The sequence below is a fragment of the Scyliorhinus torazame genome, chromosome 5, assembly GCF_047496885.1.
Source record: "Scyliorhinus torazame isolate Kashiwa2021f chromosome 5, sScyTor2.1, whole genome shotgun sequence".
NCBI lineage: Eukaryota > Metazoa > Chordata > Chondrichthyes > Carcharhiniformes > Scyliorhinidae > Scyliorhinus > Scyliorhinus torazame.
The window spans coordinates 249092771-249115613 of NC_092711.1; the positions used below are offsets into that span (position 1 = coordinate 249092771).

The window sequence follows — 22843 nt, forward strand, 5'->3', positions numbered from 1 at the left end:
AGTTGTGGTCTTCAATAGTTTTAGAAAGACTTCCCTATTTTTGTACTCCTTTCTCCTTGAAAGAAAGGCCAACATTCCATTCGCCTTCCCTAGTAACTGCTGAATCTGCATGCTAGATTTTTGTGATTTATGTACGAGGAACCTCAAATCCCTCTGTATTGCAGCTTTCTGCAGTCTTTCTCCATTTAAATAATATTCAGTTCCTTTATTCTTCCTATTATAGTGCATAACTTCACATTTTCCTACATTATATTGCATCTGCCAAGTTTTTTGCCCACTCACCTAACCTGCCTATATCCTTCCGTAGACTCTATATCATCCTCACAACTTGCCTTCCCACCTATTTTTGTGTAATCTGGACAACCTCGTTCAAGTCATTAATATATATTGCAAATAATTGTGATCCTAGCACTAATCCCTGTGGCACTCCAGTAGTTACAACAGCAATGGGCAACCTGAGTCTAGTGAATGGACCGCATGAGCGGCCCTCCTTCAATCATCTCAGTGGGCCGCAAGATTGAAATCATGCTTGTTCAGTCACCATGACCCTGTGAATCAGATTAAATACATTTAATACATGCCGAATATTTCATAACGAGTTGCAGAAAATGATTCATCATATATATATATTAATAGAACTATGATCAACTTGAAATGATAAAAACAAAATAAATATTTACACTTTGGTTGCAGAGGGAGCGCACGGCTCCCACAGTCAATGTTGTGTGCAATCAGCATGCACCTCACCTCACTTGCCCTTGCTCTCTATGTGCGTATCACTTCAGTCATATTGATCGGAAAAAACTACACATATGGAAATCAGTGGAATGTGACAACCCTGCGCATGAGCAGCGGTCAGCTAAATGTCTCGTGGCCACCCTCAGAACCCAGATGGGCTGCATGTGGCCCCTTGGGCCGCAAGTTGCCCACCAATGGGTTGCAGGTTGCCATTCTGAATCTGCCTCTCATATCCCAACTCTATCTTCTATTAGTTAGCCAATCCTTTATCCATGCTAATATACTAACACCATGAGCTGTTCTCTTATTAAGTAGCCTTATGTGCACAGTTTATCAAACAGTTTTTGGAAATTTAAGTATATCACATCTATTGGTTCTCCTTTAGCTATGCTGCTCTTTACCATCTCAAAGAGTTCTAACAAATTTGTCAGGCATGATTTCCCCTTCATGAAGCCATGCTGACTCTGGTTAATTATATTATTTATTTCTAAATGCTCCCCTATTACATCCTTTATAATGAACTCTATAACATTTTCTCAATGACAGGTATTAAGCAAACTGGCCTATAGTTACGTGTTTTTGGCTCCCTCTGTTTTTGAATAAGGTTTGAGTAATTGGCAGTTTCCAATCCTCCTGGAACTTTTTCAGAATTTAAGAATTCTTGGAAGATTACTACCAGTGCATCCACTATCTATGGAGCTACTTTCTTGAAGATCCTCGGATGCGACCCATCAGGTCCAGGGGACTTATCGTCTTTTACCCCCATTAGTTGCACTAGTATTTTTTCTCTAGTCATAGTTATTGAATTCATTTCTTTCTTTCCCCTTTGTCCCTTGATCATTCACCATGGTTGCACAGTGGTTAGCACTTCACAGCTTCAGGGTCCCAGGTTCGATTCCTGGCTTGGGTCACTGTCTGTGCGGAGTTTGCACGTTCTCCCTGCATGGGTTTCCTCCGGGTGCTCCGGTTTCCTCCCCACAGTCCAAAGATGTGCAGGTTAGGTGGATTGGCCATGATAAATTGCCTTTAGTGTCCAAAGAGGTTAGGTGGGTTACTGGGTTACGGGGATAGGGTGGAGGTGTGGGCCTAAGGGTGCTCTTTCCAAGGGCCAGTGCACACTCGATGGGCCAAATGGCCTCCTTCTGCACTGTAAATTCTATGATTTCTATGAGTGAAACTGTCGTGGAAATCATAATAAAGACAAATTCCTCAAGGTTCGATTTAAGGAAATTAATTGACACAAATATATTTGTGGAGAGTGTTCCAGCTGCAAAGCTAGTGCACTGCACTCTGAGTTATGCAGTCGAAAACCATTATATTTATAGTGCGAAATAAACAACTTTGAAGAGATAAAGCTTGGGAACATACGCAAGAGGAAATATGAATGTTTTGTCCTTGGTTTAAAAACAATTCGAGTACGCATTTTGTTGTCCTTCAGAAGAACAACTTACCATAATAAGGCTAGTACAACATACTAAGCAGTATTTAGTTTACATTACTTGACATACTTATTCTCGCTCAAAAGCAGTGTTAAAATATAGTCAATATTCCCAGCATGCTTCTAAATTGGTAACTCATTAACTTCCCTTCCACAGAAACAAAGTATTTAATGCCTCTGCCATTTATTATTTCCCTCGTCTCATTCTCTAAGAGGCCTATGTTCACGTTGGCCTTTCTGTAACTTTTTATATATTGAAAGAAGCTCTTGCTGTCCCTTTTTATATCACTAGTTTATCCCCACAGTTTACTTTCTCCCTCTTTTTTTTGGTCATCTTTTGTTGGCATTTAAAACTTTTCCAATCCTCTGGCTTACCACTAATCTTTGCATGTTTTTTTCTTTCAGTTTAATACTATCCTTAACTTCCTTGGTTAACCATGAATGACTTATCCTCTTCCTGGAATCCTCTTTCTCTTTGTTATGAGTCATGAGCTATTTTCATAAAGGTCTGCCATTGCTGAGCAACCATTTCTTCCATTCAGGTCTCAGGTTAAATCGACGATTGGACCCAAATGACATTTGGATCCCAATGTGCACACTTACTAATTATCCGATTGGTTTTGGGCAGGGAATTCTTGCCGTCTGCAATTTGAAACTGCAATCAGCTTGGTCGCTGTGGGAAAGGTGTGGGTAGATCCTGAACTTCATTTTAACTGCCAATCACTCTCACCCCCATTGCCTAGATTCCTCCAGATGACAAAGCTAAAACTAAAACATTAACTTACCTACAATCGCAATATGGTTTTAAAACTAAATGGTCACAACATAGTCAGAACATGTTTAAAAATGCCATTGCAACAGATCTACTTTAAAGCATTGAAGATTTTTAAAAACATTCACACTGGACAAATTGAGTCTAATTGTGATTCTTGTTCAACACTTCCTTCATCACACTGATGTGCATTAGATAAATTGACTTTTTTGTTTTTCTGCCAGGATTCTAGTAATATCACACAGCAGCTGGTTTCTTAAACAAGCAAGCGACTTCCTGTTTGTAGGTGTAGACAACTTCTGTAGAAGAATAAGTGACATAAATATTGTAAGAGTGCCTGATGAAAGCCCTTAATTTCAACCAGAGAATTTTGTCTTGATAATGAGATTATTGAAGCTACTTGGCTAGTTTTTGTTTACATGTCCTTCAGCTGTATTTAGTACATAGTAAATTTTAAGGAAAATTAATATGCACAGAATCATTGGATCATCAATATTATTATTTCAGGTGACATGAATTCTGTTTCTTTTATCTTTTGGAAAACATGTGATGGGGTACTGATATGTTTTCCATTGGAAAATCTGGTGATCATAATTGCCTATATTTGGAGAAGATTTATTCAAATTTCTTATTGTTGATTTATGTTGATTCAATGCAAGTTTGCCAATAAATCATGCTACATTTATTCTTAAATTGCCAATGCAATCTTTGGATTCACCTGCTTGTAGGACTGCATTTGATTGACTGGGGTGTCTTCTATCCAACCTTCAGCTCATACTACTTGAAGGGACAGTTGCAGTAAGAGGCACTTTTGCTTATGTCGCCCAACAGGCATGGCTGCTTAACACATCTTTGCGTGATAATATCTTGTTTGGCAAAAATTATGAGGAAGAAAGGTAAGAGTTGACCATTTTTTGGTGGTAATTATTTTGTAGCTGATGTTTTTCGGGATAGAATTTCACAGGTGCCTGAGACCCAGGTAGCCATTCTTCATGCGAGAGCAATGACTATGAATGTTGGCGAAATGTTTGGTGAATTTTGAAATCCACATGCATGGATTTATCTGCTTCATTGCATTTTCAGATATAGAGCTAAGGATTATCTAAATTGTGATTACTTGCATCTTTTCAGCTCCATTCTGTGAAGAGGACAGGGTCACAAAAGTAAAGTGTCTTCTTTATATCAGTACTCAAACCAAAAACAAATCCCTCGACAGGATCCCTATTGATCTAGCTACTAGTAAATGTGTAAAATGATCCATCAATCTGCTCCCTCCCTTCATGATCAGGATGAAATTCTGACCTTGTGTAGGGAATTGTAGGCACATCGCCATTTTCTACCATTTTGTGAAGTGCCATGCTTATTTTATGTTCTTTAAACCAAAGAAATCAACAATATGGAATATTAATGCCATGGAGTCCTTTTATTCCAGAAAGAGATACCCACAAAATGAATATTTTCAGCCCTATATTCTTTCAGTTGTTATTGGCTAGCTTGGATTTGTTGGTAGAACACTTGACCCTGGTTCAGGAAGTTGTGGCCCTAAGTCTATAACATTGCCATGGGTGACATCCCAATGTCCTATCTATCTCTTCAGATGGATATTCTATTCAACGTATAGGCAATATCCTAGCGAACCTTCCTCTTATGAGATACCATGGTGAAGAAGTGAGGTTTCTTGTTGGAGTGAAGCTCTTTTTATTCTGCTTCAAATGTTAGTTAGGCCCTCGCATCTGATTTATGCTCTCCACATTTACAATGATGCACAGCTAAAATTGCTTTGCAGAAATTCAAAACCTGTAGTGTGAATGTACCATAAATTACACTGTTTAAAAGCTTTCATTCAAGTTTTGCTAGGGGGTTTCAGTAGCTAAATCTACTCTGTGAAATCAGTGTCATGTCGCTTTTACTCCAGAAAGCCAGGAGGTGTAGGATTGACCTAGAACTAACTTTTACACACTTTTATAAGCTTTTGTTTACGGAGAAACACGTTCAAAACCAACGACTCCTAGCACAACCAGACCATTTCAGTCTGTTCTTATTTATAGGCGCACAATTGAATTTGCAGTTTAGCTCACAATATGAATACAATTAAACACTTCAATATACTATTAAGTGTTTTGACCCTCTTGGTGGGCCAAGGACTGTGCCCCATTTGATTTCCCCCTTACAAAGCTGAGTATGAGCTTGATAATTGGGGGCGGAGTTTCCCTTAACAAAGGGTGTGAGTTTTTGTGATCGTGTGTATGCCGTAATAAACCAGTCGTTCATTTCTACCCAACCGTGTGTCGCTGTTGTCTCTACTGTTTGGGTTTACAAACAGATTCTCCTTTTTCTTTGAATAAAAGTTAGAATTTATATGTACAGCAAAAATTAAAAACAAATTAAATTAAAGACGTCCATGCTTTGTACCAAGGATATATTGCAAGACATTCTTCCCTGAGGACCCTCAACCTTTTTTGCATATGTATATTTCTTTGGTAAAACAATTCAAAAGTTGATGACTTGCATCCACTCGTTTAATTTTATAAATTTAATTTGTCTCTAGCATTTGTTACAAGCCACCAATGTCAATTTGTTATCATATCCCATTCACACTTTTCATAGAGTGTTGGTGTTAGCTGTCCCTTGATTCAAGGATGACATCTACTCAGGTTTGCTTGTTTCTGCCATTGGTCTTTATGAAAGTGAATAGGCCAATTCTGTACCCACAGATCTTTCGGCACAAGGGAAAGAACATCTCATGAGGTAGTGGAATCCATGTTGAATGGATCCAAGCCAGTTGATGAAGTTTGAAACAGACAGAGATCTTTTCCTTGAGAATAGGTTCATTCACAGGCTGTAGCATTACAGATCTTTGCTTCTTAACTATTCACCCAGTGTCCTAGCTCACTCTCTTTATGTTCTTTTGAAATCAAAGAAATAAACAAATAACCTAATGAACTAATTAAAAGCTCCTTAAAGGGGCACCATTTAACAAAACGACAAAAAGAAATAACTTTAATTGAAAGTATCTTCCTGGGGCTGATGATCCAGTCCAGCCTCTGTGGATCCACCAATTCTGGAGTACCTTAAGTATACCAGCAGGCACCACATGCTCCTTCTCCAGGGATACCCGGCTGTAAATGTAGCCCGAGAGCTGGGCCAGACAGTCAAGTCTAGTGACACCCTCCACAACATGCTGCCTGGACCTGTTAATGGCCACCTTGGCCAGGCCCAGGAGCAAAACCACAAGAAAATCCTCCAATCTCCCCCCTTTTCCCCCCTCCATCCCCAACTGGGTGCCTAAAGATTAGGAGTGTGGGATTGAAGTGTAACCAAAACTTGAAAATAATGAAAAACAGGCTGCAACCTCTGGCAGCCTATATATACATGGAACATGGCGTCCTCAAAGCCACAGAAAATACAGGCAACCTGGGAGCCCATGAACCACATTAACCTTCGATTACACTGGACTGCTGCATGCAACACCATCTGAATGATTGACGAGGGCGAAGTGCTGAAGAGTGCAGCAGCAGCCTTTATAGAAAACCCGTCTGTGCAGAATGAAAAGGCACAGAGGGAATTTCCGCTAAACAGCTCAAATTGTAGGCTGAAGTTCCAGAGGGAGGTTTTGGGACATGGGGCCAATGCAAAATTCCAATGGGGGATTGAATTTAAATTCCATCAGCTGTCACAGTGGGATCTGAACCAATTTCCCCTGCTCATTAGCCTGGGTGTCTGGATTACTGGTGACTACCTCTTAAAGGGGCACTATAGCAAAAGACAAAACTTCCGAGGTAATTTATAAGTGGACTAATTAATCAAATTAACAAGTTCAGTTAAAGTGACAACATCTTAAAGGGACACTAGCAAAAGGCAAAGGGTGCGATCTGCTAGCCACGTCCCACCGGAATCGGGCGCGACATGGCCAGTAGATCCCGGGAGAGGCCCCACTGGGATTCTCGATGGCGTTGTGCCTTGCGAGATCTAACCAGATCTTGCGATCTGTGTGCGGGACCTAGTCTCGCATGGCTAAGTGCAAGCCATGCACTTAGCCATGCTGCCGACAGATCAAACGGCCACTCAGTATCTATCGGCCTTTCTGAAGAGACCCCAGCCAGTCGCAGTTCAGTATTGGTCCCCACAAACGGGGACCAGGTGGAATGGCATTTGGGGGTGTGGGGTGGGTGGGCGATCGAAGGTCACCAGATGGTTGCCATCTGGGCAGGATGGCACTCTTGCACTATTGGTGCCACCTGGACACCTTGGCAATGCCAGCCCAGAATGGACTCTTTTTGTTTTTTAGTTAGATCGCGCCCAGAATCTGACAGATAACTTATTTGATCAATTTAAAATGTTCTTGTAAGGACTGATAAAGCACTCCAGTCCTGTGGTTCCTACCATATCTTTTTATTAAAACAGTAAAAAATATATACAAGGCCAAACGGTACAAACACTACTTTTGTGTTGGAGAAACAGGGTACGCTCCCCTCAGTACCAATGTACAGGGAAGAGGGCTGGATACTCTGATTATTAAAGCAGTTCACAACACATTTCTACAAAAAACAAATGGTATAAACTTTGCGCTGGAAAGACCAGATACCCTCGCCTCTGTACTAACAGAAGGGAAAGGAAGGGATTGGTGGAGAGAGAGGGGAAAGGAGGGTGGTGTGGAGAGAGAGAGAGGAGAAAGGAGGGTGGTGGGGAGGGAGGGAGTCGGGGTGTTGGTGGAGGGGGGCCCAATAGGACACTGCCTGAACTACAGTCAATCTCTCTTCATATTCTTTTAAGCACCAATAAAAATAAACAAATGGACAAATTAACTAATTGACAGCCTCTTAATGGGGCACTGTAACAAAAGACAAAGCATTAAAGGAAACTAATCCAATTAAGTGATTCTCTTTATATGTGCTCTCAGTCCTTAATCAAACAATTCCCATCAACTGTGTATCTTTAACAACATAATCAACCATTAACAGATTCCAATTTATTTCCTTAAACACAACTTTATAACATAGGTAAATAACTACAAAGCAATCAAAAAGAAAAACGTTTGGTGTTTTCTATATTTCTTACAATTTATCATAACATAAAATGCTCCTCTTCTAGGACCTCCCACAATTTCTTCGAGCAAGCATTCCTCTTTGAGAAATAATGTCATAATTGGACACTTGCTTCAATCCATTAAGATCTCTTTTCTCTCCAAAAATTCCTTAATACCAGTAAGGTCAATCCTCAACCTTTTCTCAGTGATACACTTTGTCGATTGAACATTATCCCAAAGAGAACACAGAGAAAGGCCACACCCTTGACCAAGCTGGCATTTACCCGGCAATGTGGAAAATTGGCCAGCTGTGTCTTGTACACAAGAAACAGGACAAAGACAACGTAGTCAATTACCGCCCTATCAGCATACTCTCCATCATCAGCAAAAGATTTATCAACAGTGCTATCAAGCGGCACTTACTCAACAATAACCTGCTCATGGACACTCAGTTTGGGATCTGCCAGGGTTACTGAGCTCCTGACCTCATTAGAGCCTTGGTTCTAACATGGACAAAAGAACTGAATGCCAGAGGTGAGATGAGAGTGACTGCCCTTGACATCAAGGCGGCATTTGACAGAGTATGGCATCAAGGGGCCCTAGCAAAACGTAAGCCAATGGGAATCAGGAGGAAAACTCTCCGTTGGTTGTTGTCATACCTGGCATAAAGAAAGATGGTTGTGGTGGTTGAAGGTCAATCATCTCAGCTCCAGAACACCACTGCACGAGTTCCTCAAAATAGTGTCCTAGGCCGAACCATCTTCAGCAGCTTTATCAATGACCTCGCTTCCATCATAAGGTCAGACGTGGGGATGTTTGCCATGCCTGCACAATGTTCAGCACAATTCGCAACTCCTCAGATAATGAGGCAGTCCATGACCAAATGCAGCAAGATCTGGACAATATCCAGGCATAGAATGATAATTGGCAAGTTACATTCGCGCCACACAAGTGACAGGCAATGAACATCTCCTACAAGAGAGGACCTAACCATCGCCCCTTGACATTCAATGGCATTACCATTGCTGAATCCCCTGAAATCAACATCCTGAGGGTTACCATTGATCAGAAACTGGCCGAGCCATATTAATACTTTGGCTACTAGGGCATGTCAAAGGCTAGGAATTCTACATCGAGTAACTCACCTCCTGACCCCCAAGAGCCTGTCCATCATCTACACGGCACAAGTCAGAAGTGTAATGGAATACTCTCCACTTGCCTGGACGAGTGCAGCTCTAACAACACTCAAGAAGCTCGACACCATCCAAGACAAAGCAACCCGTTGGATTGCTCCCGCTTTCACAAACATTTAAACCCTCCACCACCGACGAACAGTGGCCACCAAATGTACCATCTGCAAGATGCACTGCAGTAACTCGCCAAGGTTCCTTAGACAGCACCTTCCAAACCCACCACCCATGAAGGACAAGAGCAGCAGATAACTAGGAACCTCACCAACTGGAGGTACCCCTCCCAAGTCACTCACCATCCTGACTTGGAAATATAGCGCCATTCCTTTACTGTCGCTGGGGCACAATCGTGGCTCTCCCTCCTTAACAGCAAAGTGGGAGCACCTCAGGGACTGCAGCGGTTCAAAAAGGTAACTCACCACCACCTTCTGAAGGGTAATTAGGGATGGGCAATAAATGCTGGCCGAACCAGGGATGCCCACATCCAGTAAATTAATTAAAAATTTTATAAAACTATCCACGTGGCATTTGATAGGCACACTTTTCTCAGAATGCCCCTTGTATGGAGTTTCTTGAGAATGTTAGGGAATTACATTCGAATTCAATTGCTTTCATGAGGCTAGTATTTCTGTGGTACTTTTAGCCATCCTTTTCTTGGCTCCCCAGGTAAAGGGACATGGTTTTCCATTTTCACCCACCAAGAATATGATAAACCCAACTGTTCTCAAATGCCCATCTGGAAGTTTGGCATGGGAAGCAGCACTAAAAAGGACAAAATCCTTAAGGTCATCGAAGGTTGGCAACTTGAGTGCGCATTTCTCCAAATTTAATTTATCTAATGTTTTATTTGCCCTCAGAACCTCCTCAGCTGTAATGTGTTTCATTATAGGACTAACTTCCGGTATGTCATAACTGGCGTTGGGACCTGTGTGAGTGCATCACCAGTTTAACTGTGTAATCAAGCTTCTTATGCTAAATCGGTTCTTAGGGGAGGCAGTGGCGTAGTGGCATTGTCGCTGATTAGTAATCCAGAGGCCCAGGGAAATGCTCTGGGGACCCGGATTCGAATCCCAGCAGGGCAGATGGTGAAATTTGAATTCAGTAAAAATCTGGAATTAAAAGTCGAATGATGACCATTGTCATAAAGACCCATCTGTTCACTAATGCCCTTTAGGGAAGGAAGACTGTCACTTGTCGAATCGTCATCGTTAACCTGGTCTGACCTACTTGTGATTCTTACCATCAATAGGGATGGGCAATAAAGGTAATGTAATTGGAGGCCCCCTGTGGTCAGCCTCTGGGTAGGGTGGCATCCCGCCAGAGCCCGGGGGTAACCTGCCTGTGTGAGTTTGTGTGCAAGGGATCCCCTTGTAGGTGAGTTGGGGTATTGGCGTGGGCCACGTCGGAGGATGCCAAGAGATCGGGGTGACAGCCTCTAGGTGACAGCGATCATAGCATGATTGGGTTTAATTTTGAATGTGAGAAATTGTCGGTCAAAGTCTCGTGTTCCAAAGCTAAATAAAGATAATTATCAGGATGTGAAGACTGAAGTAAACTGGGAAACTAGACGAGCAGTGGCAGACCTTTAAGGGGATATTTAATAACCCTCAGCAAAAATTTGTCCCAGTTAGAAAGAATGGTTCTTTGAGAAGGATACATCATCTGTGGCTAAATAAGAAAATTTAAGTATCAAATTGAAAGCCATAGGGCGGGATTCTCCGAAATGGAGGCAGAGTGTTCACGCCGTCGTGAACGCAGTCGAGGTTCACGACGGCGCGAAACGGCCCCTATCCCGACCGATTCAGGGCCCGATAATGGGCTAGGAGCGGCGCCGAGTCATTTACGCGCGGCAGGCCTTGGCGCCGCGTAAAGGCAGCGCCGCATACATGACGCGGCCGGCGCCGCATAACTGGCGTCATCCGCGCATGCGTGGTTGCCATCTTCTCCGAGTCCGCCCCACAAGAAGATGTCTGACGGACCTTGCGGGGCTGCGGAAGAAAGGAGGTCCTCCTTCAGAGAGGACGGCCCGACGATCGGTGGGCACCAATCGCGGGCCACACCCCATTAGAGCCCCCCCCCCGGTGCAGGATCCCCCCTCCCCCCCCACCCCCGCAGGCCGCCCCCCCCCAGCGTTCCTGCGCTGTTCCCGCCGGCAGCGACCAGGTGTGGACGGCGCAGGGGGACCCGCCGTTTAGGGCTGGCTGCTCGGCCCATCCGGGCCTGAGAATAGCAGGGGTGCCGGAGAATCGCCATTTTGTGTGTCTCGGGCGATTCTCCGGCCTGCGCCGCGCGTAACTCGACGGGGCCGTTCTCGCCGCTTGGGAGAATCGCGGGAGGGCATCGGACCGGCGTCGCGGGAAAGTCTGGTGACCCAGGCGATTCTCCCAACCGGCGCGGGAGCGGAGAATCGCGCCCATAATGTACAATTCTGCAAAGATTAATGGTAGGTTAGAATATTGGACAGATTTTAAGAACCAGCAATGAACGACTTAAAAAAAAATAGAGCATGAGAGAAAGCCGCCTCGTAATATAAAACGGATAGTAAGAGTTTCTACAAGCATTTAAATAGGACAAGCATAACTAAAGTGAGTGTTGGTCCTCTAGAGAGTGCGTTTGGAATTAATGGTTGAAATTGAGGAAATGGCAGAAGTATTTAATAGGTATTTTATGTCTGTCTTCACTGTGGAAAAGGACAAAAAAAACAAGGACTCTGGCAGGAGCTATCTTATATGCGACCTTCTCCTACATGCCACCACCGGAAGTCATAATTTTTTTAAATGAATCTCCCAATAGAATTTGGATGTCATGTGCTGAGATGACTGTTTTGTAAATAGGCATGCTGCCTTCTTCCTTTTATGAAATGGTCAGGAAAATAGCAGTTGGAAAGTCTTGATTATGAAATTTATTATAAATCATCATGGATTATCATAGAATTTACAGTGCAGAAGGAGGCCATTCGGCCCATCGAGTCCGCACCGGCTCTTGGAAAGAGCACCCTACCCAAGGTCAACACCTACACCCTATCCCCATAACCCAGTAACCCCACCCAACACTAAGGGCAATTTTGGACACTAAGGGCAATTTATCATGGCCAATCCACCTAACCTGCACATCTTTGGACTGTGGGAGGAAACCGGAGCACCTGGAGGAAACCCATGCACACACGGGGACGATGTGCAGACTCCGAACAGACAGTGACCCAAGCCGGAATCGAACCTGGGACCCTAGAGCTGTGAAGCAATTGTGGTATCCACAATGCTACCGTGCTGCCCAATAAATGAAAAACTTCTCATTTTAAGCCATGTTTTATTAAAGCTCACTAAGATGAATTGATTATGTGCTTGCAGTTGAGAAGTCACACTTGGAGCTGAATTTTCAGGCCTCAGGAAGGTTAGGAACAGAAATGGATAGGGCCCAAAAATTCCAGTGCCAGCCAGTGTGCTGATTTCTTGACATTGTTCCTGGCACTGACAAATTTAGCAAAGGCAGACTCTGGGCCCGTAGCACTACTCACTCCCATGAGCCAATTGGGCTCATTAAGAACCTTGCTAAACATACTGAAAGGCTGAGTGGGATTTTCCAGTCAGTTGCCATTTTAACAATGTGACAGAGTGCTGCCGCAGCTAAAATTCAGGCATTCACCTCTAGCTGCTTGGCCCGTTTTTTATTGAAACTTTTTAGTTACCATTCATTGCAGACTTTTGCTCCAATTAAACTTGAATACCTGTGATTGGCCCTCCAGCTTTGAGAGCCCGCCCAGTGCTCATAATTGTGCAGAGAACCTGCCTCTATTCAATTAACTGTACCATTCTGAGTAAATCACAGGCGAATAAGTAATTGGTCCCCTCCTCCGCCCCCCCCAACCGACCTCACCCTCCCATTAGGTTCCAGGCAGGTTCAGGGCCTGGAAACAGTCCCAGTACCTTTGTCTCACTTCTGGAAGGAATAATCAACCTCAAAGTTAATGCATGTTGCAGAATTAATGCTACATTTTAGGATTGTCTTCAAACCACATCCCTTAACTGCAGCTCTCACAGAGTGGTGGATTTACCTGCTGTGTCTGGTGCAGAAGTGACTCCCTATGGCATGGTATGGATAAATGATACTTGTAGCATAGTACATTTGTGGTCAAACTCAAAAGAGTTCGATAGCATTAGACATAAACCAATATAATTGTTTAAAAATGTATGTAGTCAGCGCATCAATACATGTATTCTCATTTTAAAAGTAGAAAATTGGAATTTCTGCTCGGGTGTTATATAAAATGAAATGCCATGTTGAATTGTAGCATTCTATGCAGACATAAAAATCTTGGACTCATGGACTTACAAGAAAACAATTTTTGTGTTTACATTTCCTAGGTATAATAATGTTTTGGAGGCTTGTTGTTTACACCCTGACATAGAAAGTTTACCATATGGAGACATGACTGAGGTAAAAAGTATTTTGTGTTCACCAGTGATTTGACACGCATGTGAATTTAAAAAAAACAAAACATTTTATTAGGGTATTTGTAGTTTTTATAATAATAACAATAACGGCAACATAAACACGGGCAGCACGGTAGCACACGTGGCTAGCACTGTGGCTTCACAGGTTCGATTCCCTGCTGGGTCACTGTCTGTGCGGAGTCTGCATGTTCTCCCCGTGTCTGCGTGGGTTTCCTCCGGGTGCTCCGGTTTCCTCCCACAGTCCAAAGACATGCAGATTAGGTGGACTGGCCATGGTAAATTGCCCTTAGTGACCCAAAAGATTAGGAGGGGTTATTTGGTCATGGGGATAGGGTGGACGTGAGGGCTTAAGTGGGTCGGTGCAGACGTGATGGGCCGAATAGCCTCCTTCTGCACTTATGTTCTATGGTACATAAAAGATTCCCATCCTTATCCTGTGCTTCGCACCCCCAATAATGAAACAATAGCCTAAATCCCTCCCCACTCCCTCTAGATTTCTGCTTCTGCTGACATTTTAATTTTCTCCAAGAAAGTCGACGAACGGCTGTCACCTCCGGACGAACCCCAAATTGACCCTCTTAGGGAAAACTTTATTTTTTCAAGTCTGAGAAAGCCAGCATGTCACTAACCCAGGTCTCTAATTTCAGGGGCATCGAGTCCCTTCACATTAACAGCATCCGTCTCCGGGCTACCAGGGAGGCAAAGGCCAACCAACACGTCAGCCTCTTTAGCCCCCTGGACGCCCGGTCCTTCTGACACTCCAAAGATCGCCACCTTTGGACTCGGCACCACCTGTGTTTTAAGTACCATGGACATAGCCTTAGCAAAACCCTCTAAGCTTCATGCATGCCCAAAACATGTGGACATGATTTGCTGGGCCTCCTCGCACACCTGGCCTTTATCCCAAAGAACTTGCTTATCCGGGTCACCGTCATGTGTGTCCGATGAACTACCTTAAATTGTATCAGGCTAAGCCTGGCACATGATGAGGATGTGTTAACCCTGCCCACAGAACTGCCTCTATCTCTCCCCTTAGCTCATCTTCCCATTTGCCCTTTAGTTCCTCTATCGGAGTTTCCTCCGCCTCCATAAGTACTTGGTATAGAACTGATACCTTCTGTTATAACCTGCCTGCTTACCACTGGCTGGGGACCAATGGCAATCCCACAATCCTTTGGGAGTATGAGCTTCCCCAATGAGGAGGGTGGAGAAATCATTAGCAGATACCCTGCATAAATAAAGCTGGCCAGTTTGGAACCGGCTGGAGGAGAGTGAGCAGCAAGGAGTTGCTGCTGCTGTTGTATATATATATGTTATTGTAAATAAATGTTATTTCTTTCTATCCTGCAACTCGTGCTGGATTCTTCGTGGCCCTCACAAAACCTTCCCCTCTCCCACCCATGTTCTGGCAGGAGCGGGAAGGTCGGAACCTGCCTTCTCAAAAAATCTCAAACCTGCAGATATCTAAACCCATTCCCTGCTGGCAATTCAAATTTCTCCTCTAAAGCCTTCAAGCTAGGGAAGCTCCCGTCTATGAATATATCTCCCATCTTCACAATTCCTGCTCTCTGCCATCCTCGGAACCCACCATCCAGTCTACCCAGAACAAACCGATGGTTGTTGAATATCGGGGCCCAAACCGATGCACCGCTCTCCTGTATTTCATCCACTGCCCCCAGATTCTCAGAGCCGCTACTATCATCGGGCTTGTGGAGTATCGGGCCGGCGAGAATGGAAGAGGAGCCGTTATCAGTGACCCCAAACTTGTGTTCTTACAACATGCCGCCTCTACTCGTTCCCACGCCGCCCCCCCCCCCCACTACCCATTTCCTAACCATGGCTTTTTTAGCCACCCAGTAGTAGTTACAAAAATTCATCAGCGCTAACCCACCCCCCCCGACTACGCTCCAACAACCGCCCACACAAAGCCCAAAATCACCTTATTAACCCGCTTAAAAAAGGCTCTCCATGTATGTGAATTTTAATGTGCAGAACCACACTAAAGGGAGCACAGGTCAAAAATAGAGCTGACAACACTTTGGGAATGTTTTTTTGATCTCTGCTTCCTTTAGGCTCAATTCCCACAGAACATGGGTTAGAATTTATTCCATGTTGTTAATCTATGTATTCATTGAACCATTACAGTGTACAGCTTTGCTGTTTGTTTGGACATTGCTGCACTAGGATTTGTAGGAATGTATACCTTGATTTTGTGTATAATGGGTCAGAAAGTGCAGTAAATTGTGGCTGTAAAGTACTTTTGAGTATCCAGAGCTCATGAAAGGTGAAATATAAGTGCAAGACATTAGTTCATTTTAAATATCTTCAACACAGTAACAAGAGACCTAGAGCTGGATTTTTCTATTGGGAACATGTTTTGCAAGTTGGACCAGTCCTCAACTCGCAACTTGCACTCCTGATTGATTTGCAACTTTCCCCAGGATCTTTGTCTTTTCCCACCACCAGATTCAGGTTCTCAATGTAATTTGTGAGCCATGAACCAGTGAAGCTGCAGGTGCAGGCTGGTAAGAAGGCCCACCTCGATTCCTGGCAACTGTAGCACTATTCCTAACATTCTTTAAAGGCCCCCTAAACATCACCTCTCACCCCGCCCCCCCCCTCCTTCCCTGAGTCCAATCCACTGCAACCATATTTCCCCATCCTTCCACCCCCATATATCCTCCATAGCACTCACCCAGTCTCAACTATATACAGCCTTCAGATTCCATGCAATATCGATGGAAAATATTTTACATTCCTTGGGGGAGAAAAAAACAACTCAACATCTAATGAAAGCCTCCATCAAAATATTATCAGTAATACTAAGAGGGAAAACAGATTCTACCATGTGCAAAAATCTTTAAAAACTTATAAACCTATTAGTTTGAATCAACAAACCAAAAACCACATCAAAGGCATAATCTGATACTGCAACCTTTTAGAGCTGTTATTCATTCTCAGATGAGAAACACATTAGCACTTGAAACTCAGCCAAACAATCATAATGTCCAAACAATAATGTATTCTCTGAGATGGAAGGAACAGCAGTGGTGTGATTCAATTAATTGGGAACAAAGTCCAATAGTGAATGCGTTTAGCTGCGTGTTTCATATCGCTCACAGTGCCGAGAAACACATGGCTATACAATGTGACTGGCATTGTATAAGTGGCGTCAGTGGGGAATGCGTGGCCCAGGCTGCACATAGTCTCCTATCCCCCCTTCCAGGACACCCATGCAAGGCACCCTGGCCCGGTTGCATACGTACAAAATATGCCAGATTGGCACCTTGCAGTTCCCCTGCCAGCTGGCAGTACCACCTGGGAACCTTAGTGGTGGAAGGCTGGCACCCAGATGGCATTGCCAGGATGGCACTATAAGGGTGCCAGGCTGGCACTGCCAGATTGCTCAGGTGGCACCAGCAGTGCCAGGGCACTATCCTGCCCAAAGGGCATGCAGCTGGGGGCCTCCCATCGCCTGGGAGACCCCTACGAGTCCCATTCCGTCTGGTCCCCGTTTGTGGAGACCAGTAGCAAATGCTGCTTGCCCAGGGTCTCTGAGGCGAAGGGGATGAATCCCAGTACCTCAGGAATCTGCACATGAGAGTGAAACTAGCTGTCTCGCTCTAATATGCAGATTTTCCAAAAAGTGATCCCGCCCACAATGATCTCGTTGGATCTTTTGAGGTGTTACGAGCCGGGTAGATCCTAGGAGCGCGGTCTCCCAGCTTTTATCGGCCATGTGCCACACCGTGCTGCTTTACGGGCGCAGCATGACCATTGAATCGCGCCCAAAGTGTTCATTTCAATTTCAATAGATGGGAGCAGGTGGTTAGATTTGTTCAAGTGTCAAAAGTAGGTTTTTAAGTATCAGCCAGAGCTACCAATCCATTAAAACCGCAGTACAAACGGTGACAGGACAGTGTGTAATATTTCTCACTGCATTATGATACTTTCTCCATTGGCAAAGTACTATAATGCATGTGAACAATTACAGAATACTGGTGAATGTATGGGTCAATGTACCTTTATAGAACCTATCCTGAATCACTGCATTAAAACACACCTACATTCAAATACACATAATAGTAACATTATAAGGTGTGAAAACATTTTACATTTAGCTGGTTTAGCTCACTGGAGGGGCTGGTTTAGCTCACTGGACGGGCTGGTTTAGCTCACTGGACGGGCTGGTTTAGCTCACTGGGCTAAAGAGCTGGCTTTTAAAGCAGACCATGGCAGGCCAGCAGCACGGTTCAATTCCCGTACCAGCTACGGAATTGATGGACTGTGGCGACTAGGGGCTTTTCACAGTAACTTCATTTGAAGCCTACTTGCGACAATAAGCGATTTTCAGTTTTCATTTACCTTTTAAGAATGTTATTCAACCCCTCAATATTGAACTCTCAAACCTAGCATACTTTTACGTGCTTTTAATCGGCTTACAAAACCCCACACCATCAGACAAAATTGATGTGCAGGATGACATCTGATTTCTGTCATCCATTTAAAATGGGGAACCGAACTTCAACGATTGCAGGTGTGTGTTTTACGCACTAGGCGTTCCCGAATTGTGGAAAATGATGTGGGATCGGGAATGCAGAAGAAAATCAGATTTTTTCAAAAATCAGAGTAAGGCCAATCATTTACTAAAATGTGCCTCTGCACCCAGGTGAACATTTGGTCCCTAAAATTTGACAATAGCCCAATCCCCCCCAAAAAAGCATAAACTGAGATAATGGAGTCAATTGTGATTTCATGTTCAGCACCCATTTTAATTGTTTCAGCTGCCAAGGCCTCAAGCTCTGAATTTCCCTCCCTAAAACCGTTCCAGTACTCTTTCTGTCTCCTTTCCTTTAAGCCGCACCTTTGAACCTATCTTTTTGATTATGCTACTGATCATCTGACCTAATATTGCCGTGTGTGGTTCATTTCAAATTTTGTTTTATGAGCTCCTGTGAAATATCTTTATTACTACATTAAAAGTGCTACATAAATTAAAGTTGTTGCTCATTCTCTTTTTTTTTTAACAAAACCTGTTTGCCCATTTATATCATCTTTTTAATGTAATAAAATATTCCAAAGTGCTTTAGAATGACTTAAAAAGGAGGCTTGATTCAAAGAGGTGAATTTTAAGGAGGCTTTTGAAAGAACAGAGGAAGGAATTTTTCACTCACATTATTGTATGTCTGCTCTGATGTGCAGAAATAGTATGCAGGACAAATTCTTGTTCACAATTTAAGGAAACTTTAATTTTCATGACTAAGTAAAAGTAGGTATGCTTTTACCATATGGAAGCTACTCATGATTTTGAGAATCAACCAAGGGCAGAGCTGAAAGTTTTCCTTCAAAATGAATAACATTGGCAACGAGCAGCTTTGGAGATTGTTAAAAAGACGTGGCTGGGATGGGAGTAGAAAGAAGCCAAGGGTGAGTGTGTGAATTCAGGATGGGAAAATGGACAAGGAAGAGATTATAACGCGATTGCCCAGTTGCATGCATCCTGCTTAAATATAGGGTCCTTTTAGTAACTGGATAGGGAGGGAATACAAGCTGAATGCCGCCTAGCCTGACTGATTTATATGAGCACAAGTGAACTTTTACTTCCTTTTCTACACTCTTTTGCCAACTGTGATTGTTGCTGGGGTACGGTTTTATGGATCCTAGCAATCCTCCTACCCCTTATCTAAGTAGCCATTCTTCATGTGTGATCTTAAACCAGTAAATGTTGGTAGCTCGAAAACAGGAAGATACCACAACTGAACCAGATGTTGTCCTTCCCAGTGACTACAGCAGTGTATTTTCTAACAGGAGATCACTGGACATCAATCAGGACCAGAACCCTGGCTGAATTCCTTCACTTACTGTTCTGGGTCAGTTGTAGCACCCCCAGCTGGTATGTTTTAACTGTTATACCCATCACTACTGACAATTAAACTGCCAAATCATTAATGAAAGCTAATGCAGTCATTTTACAGAAAATGTGTTCATTGATCTGGGGCATTTCATTTTTATTTTATATTATGGGTCATGCGATTTAGGGCATAGTTAAACTTTGGCTGTTATAGAAATTTGACATGATGCATGTAAAATTATCAACCATACAAGTTATATTTATTTCTGATAATTGTGATTTATTTTTACATTTCTTGTAATCTAGGTTGCTGAATGTCCAGATTAATCATAACCTGTGTTATGCATTATTTTTGAACCAAGCAAAATTGACTGACCTTTGTTTTAAAAAAAAGTACAATTCAACATTGTGAAAAGCTGAAAATCATCACAATGGCTGTAGCGTAAAAACAACGTTCTCAGATATCATTAGTTTTACACATCTTTATCACAGGTCGGAGAACGTGGTGCCAACCTCAGTGGAGGACAGCGGCAGCGGATTAGTCTTGCACGTGCTATATACAGCAATCGAAATACCTTTTTGCTGGATGACCCACTGAGTGCTGTAGATGCGCATGTCGGAGCGCATATGTTTACTCATGCTATTAAGTCAGAAATGAAGGGAAAGACTATACTCTTTGTAACCCACCAGCTTCAGGTTGGTACACATTCAATAATACTCTTTTTGAATGAAAGTTGCCCTCGCCCCAGAGACTGCTCTCCCCTTTGCTCCTGTGAAGCAACATGGGATGTTTTATTATGCTAAAGGAGCTTTATGAATATAAACTGTTGTTGTATGAAAGGAGGAGCTGATTTTCCTCCAGGAACCTTTCATGAACACGAATTGACATTCATTGCAAGCAGATAATCATCCTCCGAGTGAATCACAACCAGTAGAGCTCCTCAAACGGGTCTAGAAATCTCAGCATTGGATACCTTGAAGTTCTTGGTATACTAAAGCGTTAACTTACTTTGCCCTGGATTTCAGAAACTATTTCTGAGATTCTCACAGTCTGACAACTTTATTCAGAATCCAAAAAGGCAGCAGTGTTCCGGTTAAAATGTTGCAAATTCCTTATTCACTTTGACTCCTCAGCTTTAACAATGTGACACTCCGGATAATAGTCTGAATTCATGGTTTATACCTGAAATTCTTAAGAAAGGGCACCCATTTAGCTTCAGTATCTTAGGTGGTGCCCCTATTTCGTTTGACTAACTGCAATATTTGTTCCGCCTCTTCATATCCCCATAATCTTTAGGACTCCATACCATTTATTTCTTCTGATCTTGCGTTAAATCTGTGTGTATGCATTATTTGAAGGTGAATAAAACTTCACATTGTTAAAATTCTAATACAAATGGAAGTCTACATGACAAAATGGTGACACTTTATATGAAAGCATTAATGGACATAATTGTGTTAATTTATAATGGATTAGTTTCATTGATGCAGTGATAAATTCAGTTGCTTCAAATTGATCACCGTGTCATTGCAGTTATAATTCCTAAATTCGGGAAATATCAATCACTGACAAGTGTCGTGAACAATGTATAATTTTGAGAATGCTTCTTTCTTCTGGAGAGGACAACCCGAGGATCAGCCCAGGACGCATGGAATTGGTTTAGTTATCAAGAACAAGTTCGTCAACCAACTGTGGGAGCTCCCTGCCAGCATCAATGAGTACCTCATGACCCTCCATCCATAACTTGCCAAAAACCAGCAGGCAACGGACGTGAGTTCCCACACCCCAATCCTTGATGCCAATGATGAGTACAAAGAAGGCTTCTACACCACCCTGGATATCATAACTACATTCATAAAGAAGATAAGATCACCTCCTTGGGGACGTCAACGCTAGTGTTGGAAGGGGCTCCTAAATTTGGGCAGCATGGTAGCATAGTGGTTAGCACAATTGCTTCACAGCTCCAGGGTCCCAGGTTCGATTCCCAGCTGGGTCACTGTCTGTGCGGAGTCTGCACGTTCTCCCCGTGTCTGCGTGGGTTTCCCCCGGGTGCTCCGGTTTCCTCCAAGTATGATTTTCCACTGAAGAAACTCCGTGTTCCTGGTCATGGGTTCTGTGGGTTCTTGCATGGCTGATGAGACTGATCCTCGAGCCACATCTTCGACCGCACATGTGGCACGTTCCGGGAGGTGGGATCGGTCCTTGGGCGCTAGATCATTGTATTCCTTTCTCAGGATCTTTTTCCAGGTCTCCTCTTGCAGTCGGGTGTCCTCGAAGAATTGTGCCCGTTCAATCAGGAGGTTCCTCCAAGTAGGTCTCTTTTGAGTAAGGGTCTCCCAGGCTTTGATACCTATGTTGCATTTCTTCAGCTAAGCCTTCAGGGTGTCATTGAAGCGCTTCCTTTATCCTCTCTTGTTTGGAAGCCTTCCTTGAGTTGGGCAAAGAAGATTTGCTTTGGCAGTCAAGACCCTGACATCCTAAGCACATGGCTGGCCTAGCGAAGATGGTTTTGAATGAGCATAGCCTCGATGCTGGTGCTCTTGGCTCCATCAAAGACATTGAGAACAGTAAGCATGTCCTCTCAGCTGATGCACAGAATCTGTCTTGGATAGCATTGATGGTACCTCTCCAGGGCCTTGAGGCAGAGTCTATACTTAGTCCAAGTTTCTGAGCCATGTAGAAGAGTTAGGAGGACGACTGCCTTGTGCACGAGGATCTAGGATGTCAGCACAGATATCACAATCGTGAAAGACTCATACTTAGGTATCCGAAGGAGATGCCCGTGGATTGGATATGATGTTGGATGTCCACGAGCGATGTCAGTGTCATTTTCTTCTTGGATTTGAATCGGCCAAGGTTGAAAAGTTTTCCATCCATCCGGTAGACGAATAGACTCCATTAGGAAGCTTATTCTTGGCAAAGTGAAGGATGGTGGTGATGAAGATGGAGCAAAGGGGGTGATGACACAGCCCTGCTTGACTCAAGTCTTGACCTTGAAGATTTTTGACTTATTTCCATTGATGAGGCCTGTTGCCAACAACCTGTCGTGGAGGAGTCTGAATTTGTTGATGAATTTCTCTGGACAGCCAGCCTTTGACAGGGTCTTCCATAGCACCTCTCGATTGACTGAGTCAAAAGCCTTGGTCAGATTAATGAAGACCATGTAGAGTGGTTGATGTTGCTTCTGGCATTTCTCTTGAAGTTGCCGAGCAATGAAAAATAATATCTGCTGTTCCACGGTTTGGTCAGAGCAATACTGGCTTTCCGGAAGTATTTCTTCAGAGACTGGGAGAAAGCCACTAGCGAGGATTTGGGTGATGATCCCATCCCCATCCCCACGAGAAAAAAAACTCCAGCAGCCCGGTGGTAATAGCCA

General features: G+C 43.4%; 1 protein-coding gene across 1 annotated transcript in view; it reads left to right on the forward strand.

Moving 5' to 3' along the window:
• Positions 1 to 22843, forward strand: part of LOC140421027 (ATP-binding cassette sub-family C member 5-like) — a 347909-nt gene that overhangs the window by 179077 nt on the left and 145989 nt on the right. The window contains exons 12-14 of the mRNA XM_072505322.1: positions 3720 to 3844; positions 13526 to 13598; positions 19959 to 20162. Coding sequence (XP_072361423.1) covers positions 3720 to 3844; positions 13526 to 13598; positions 19959 to 20162 — 402 coding nt within the window. The remainder of the gene's footprint in view (positions 1 to 3719; positions 3845 to 13525; positions 13599 to 19958; positions 20163 to 22843) is intronic.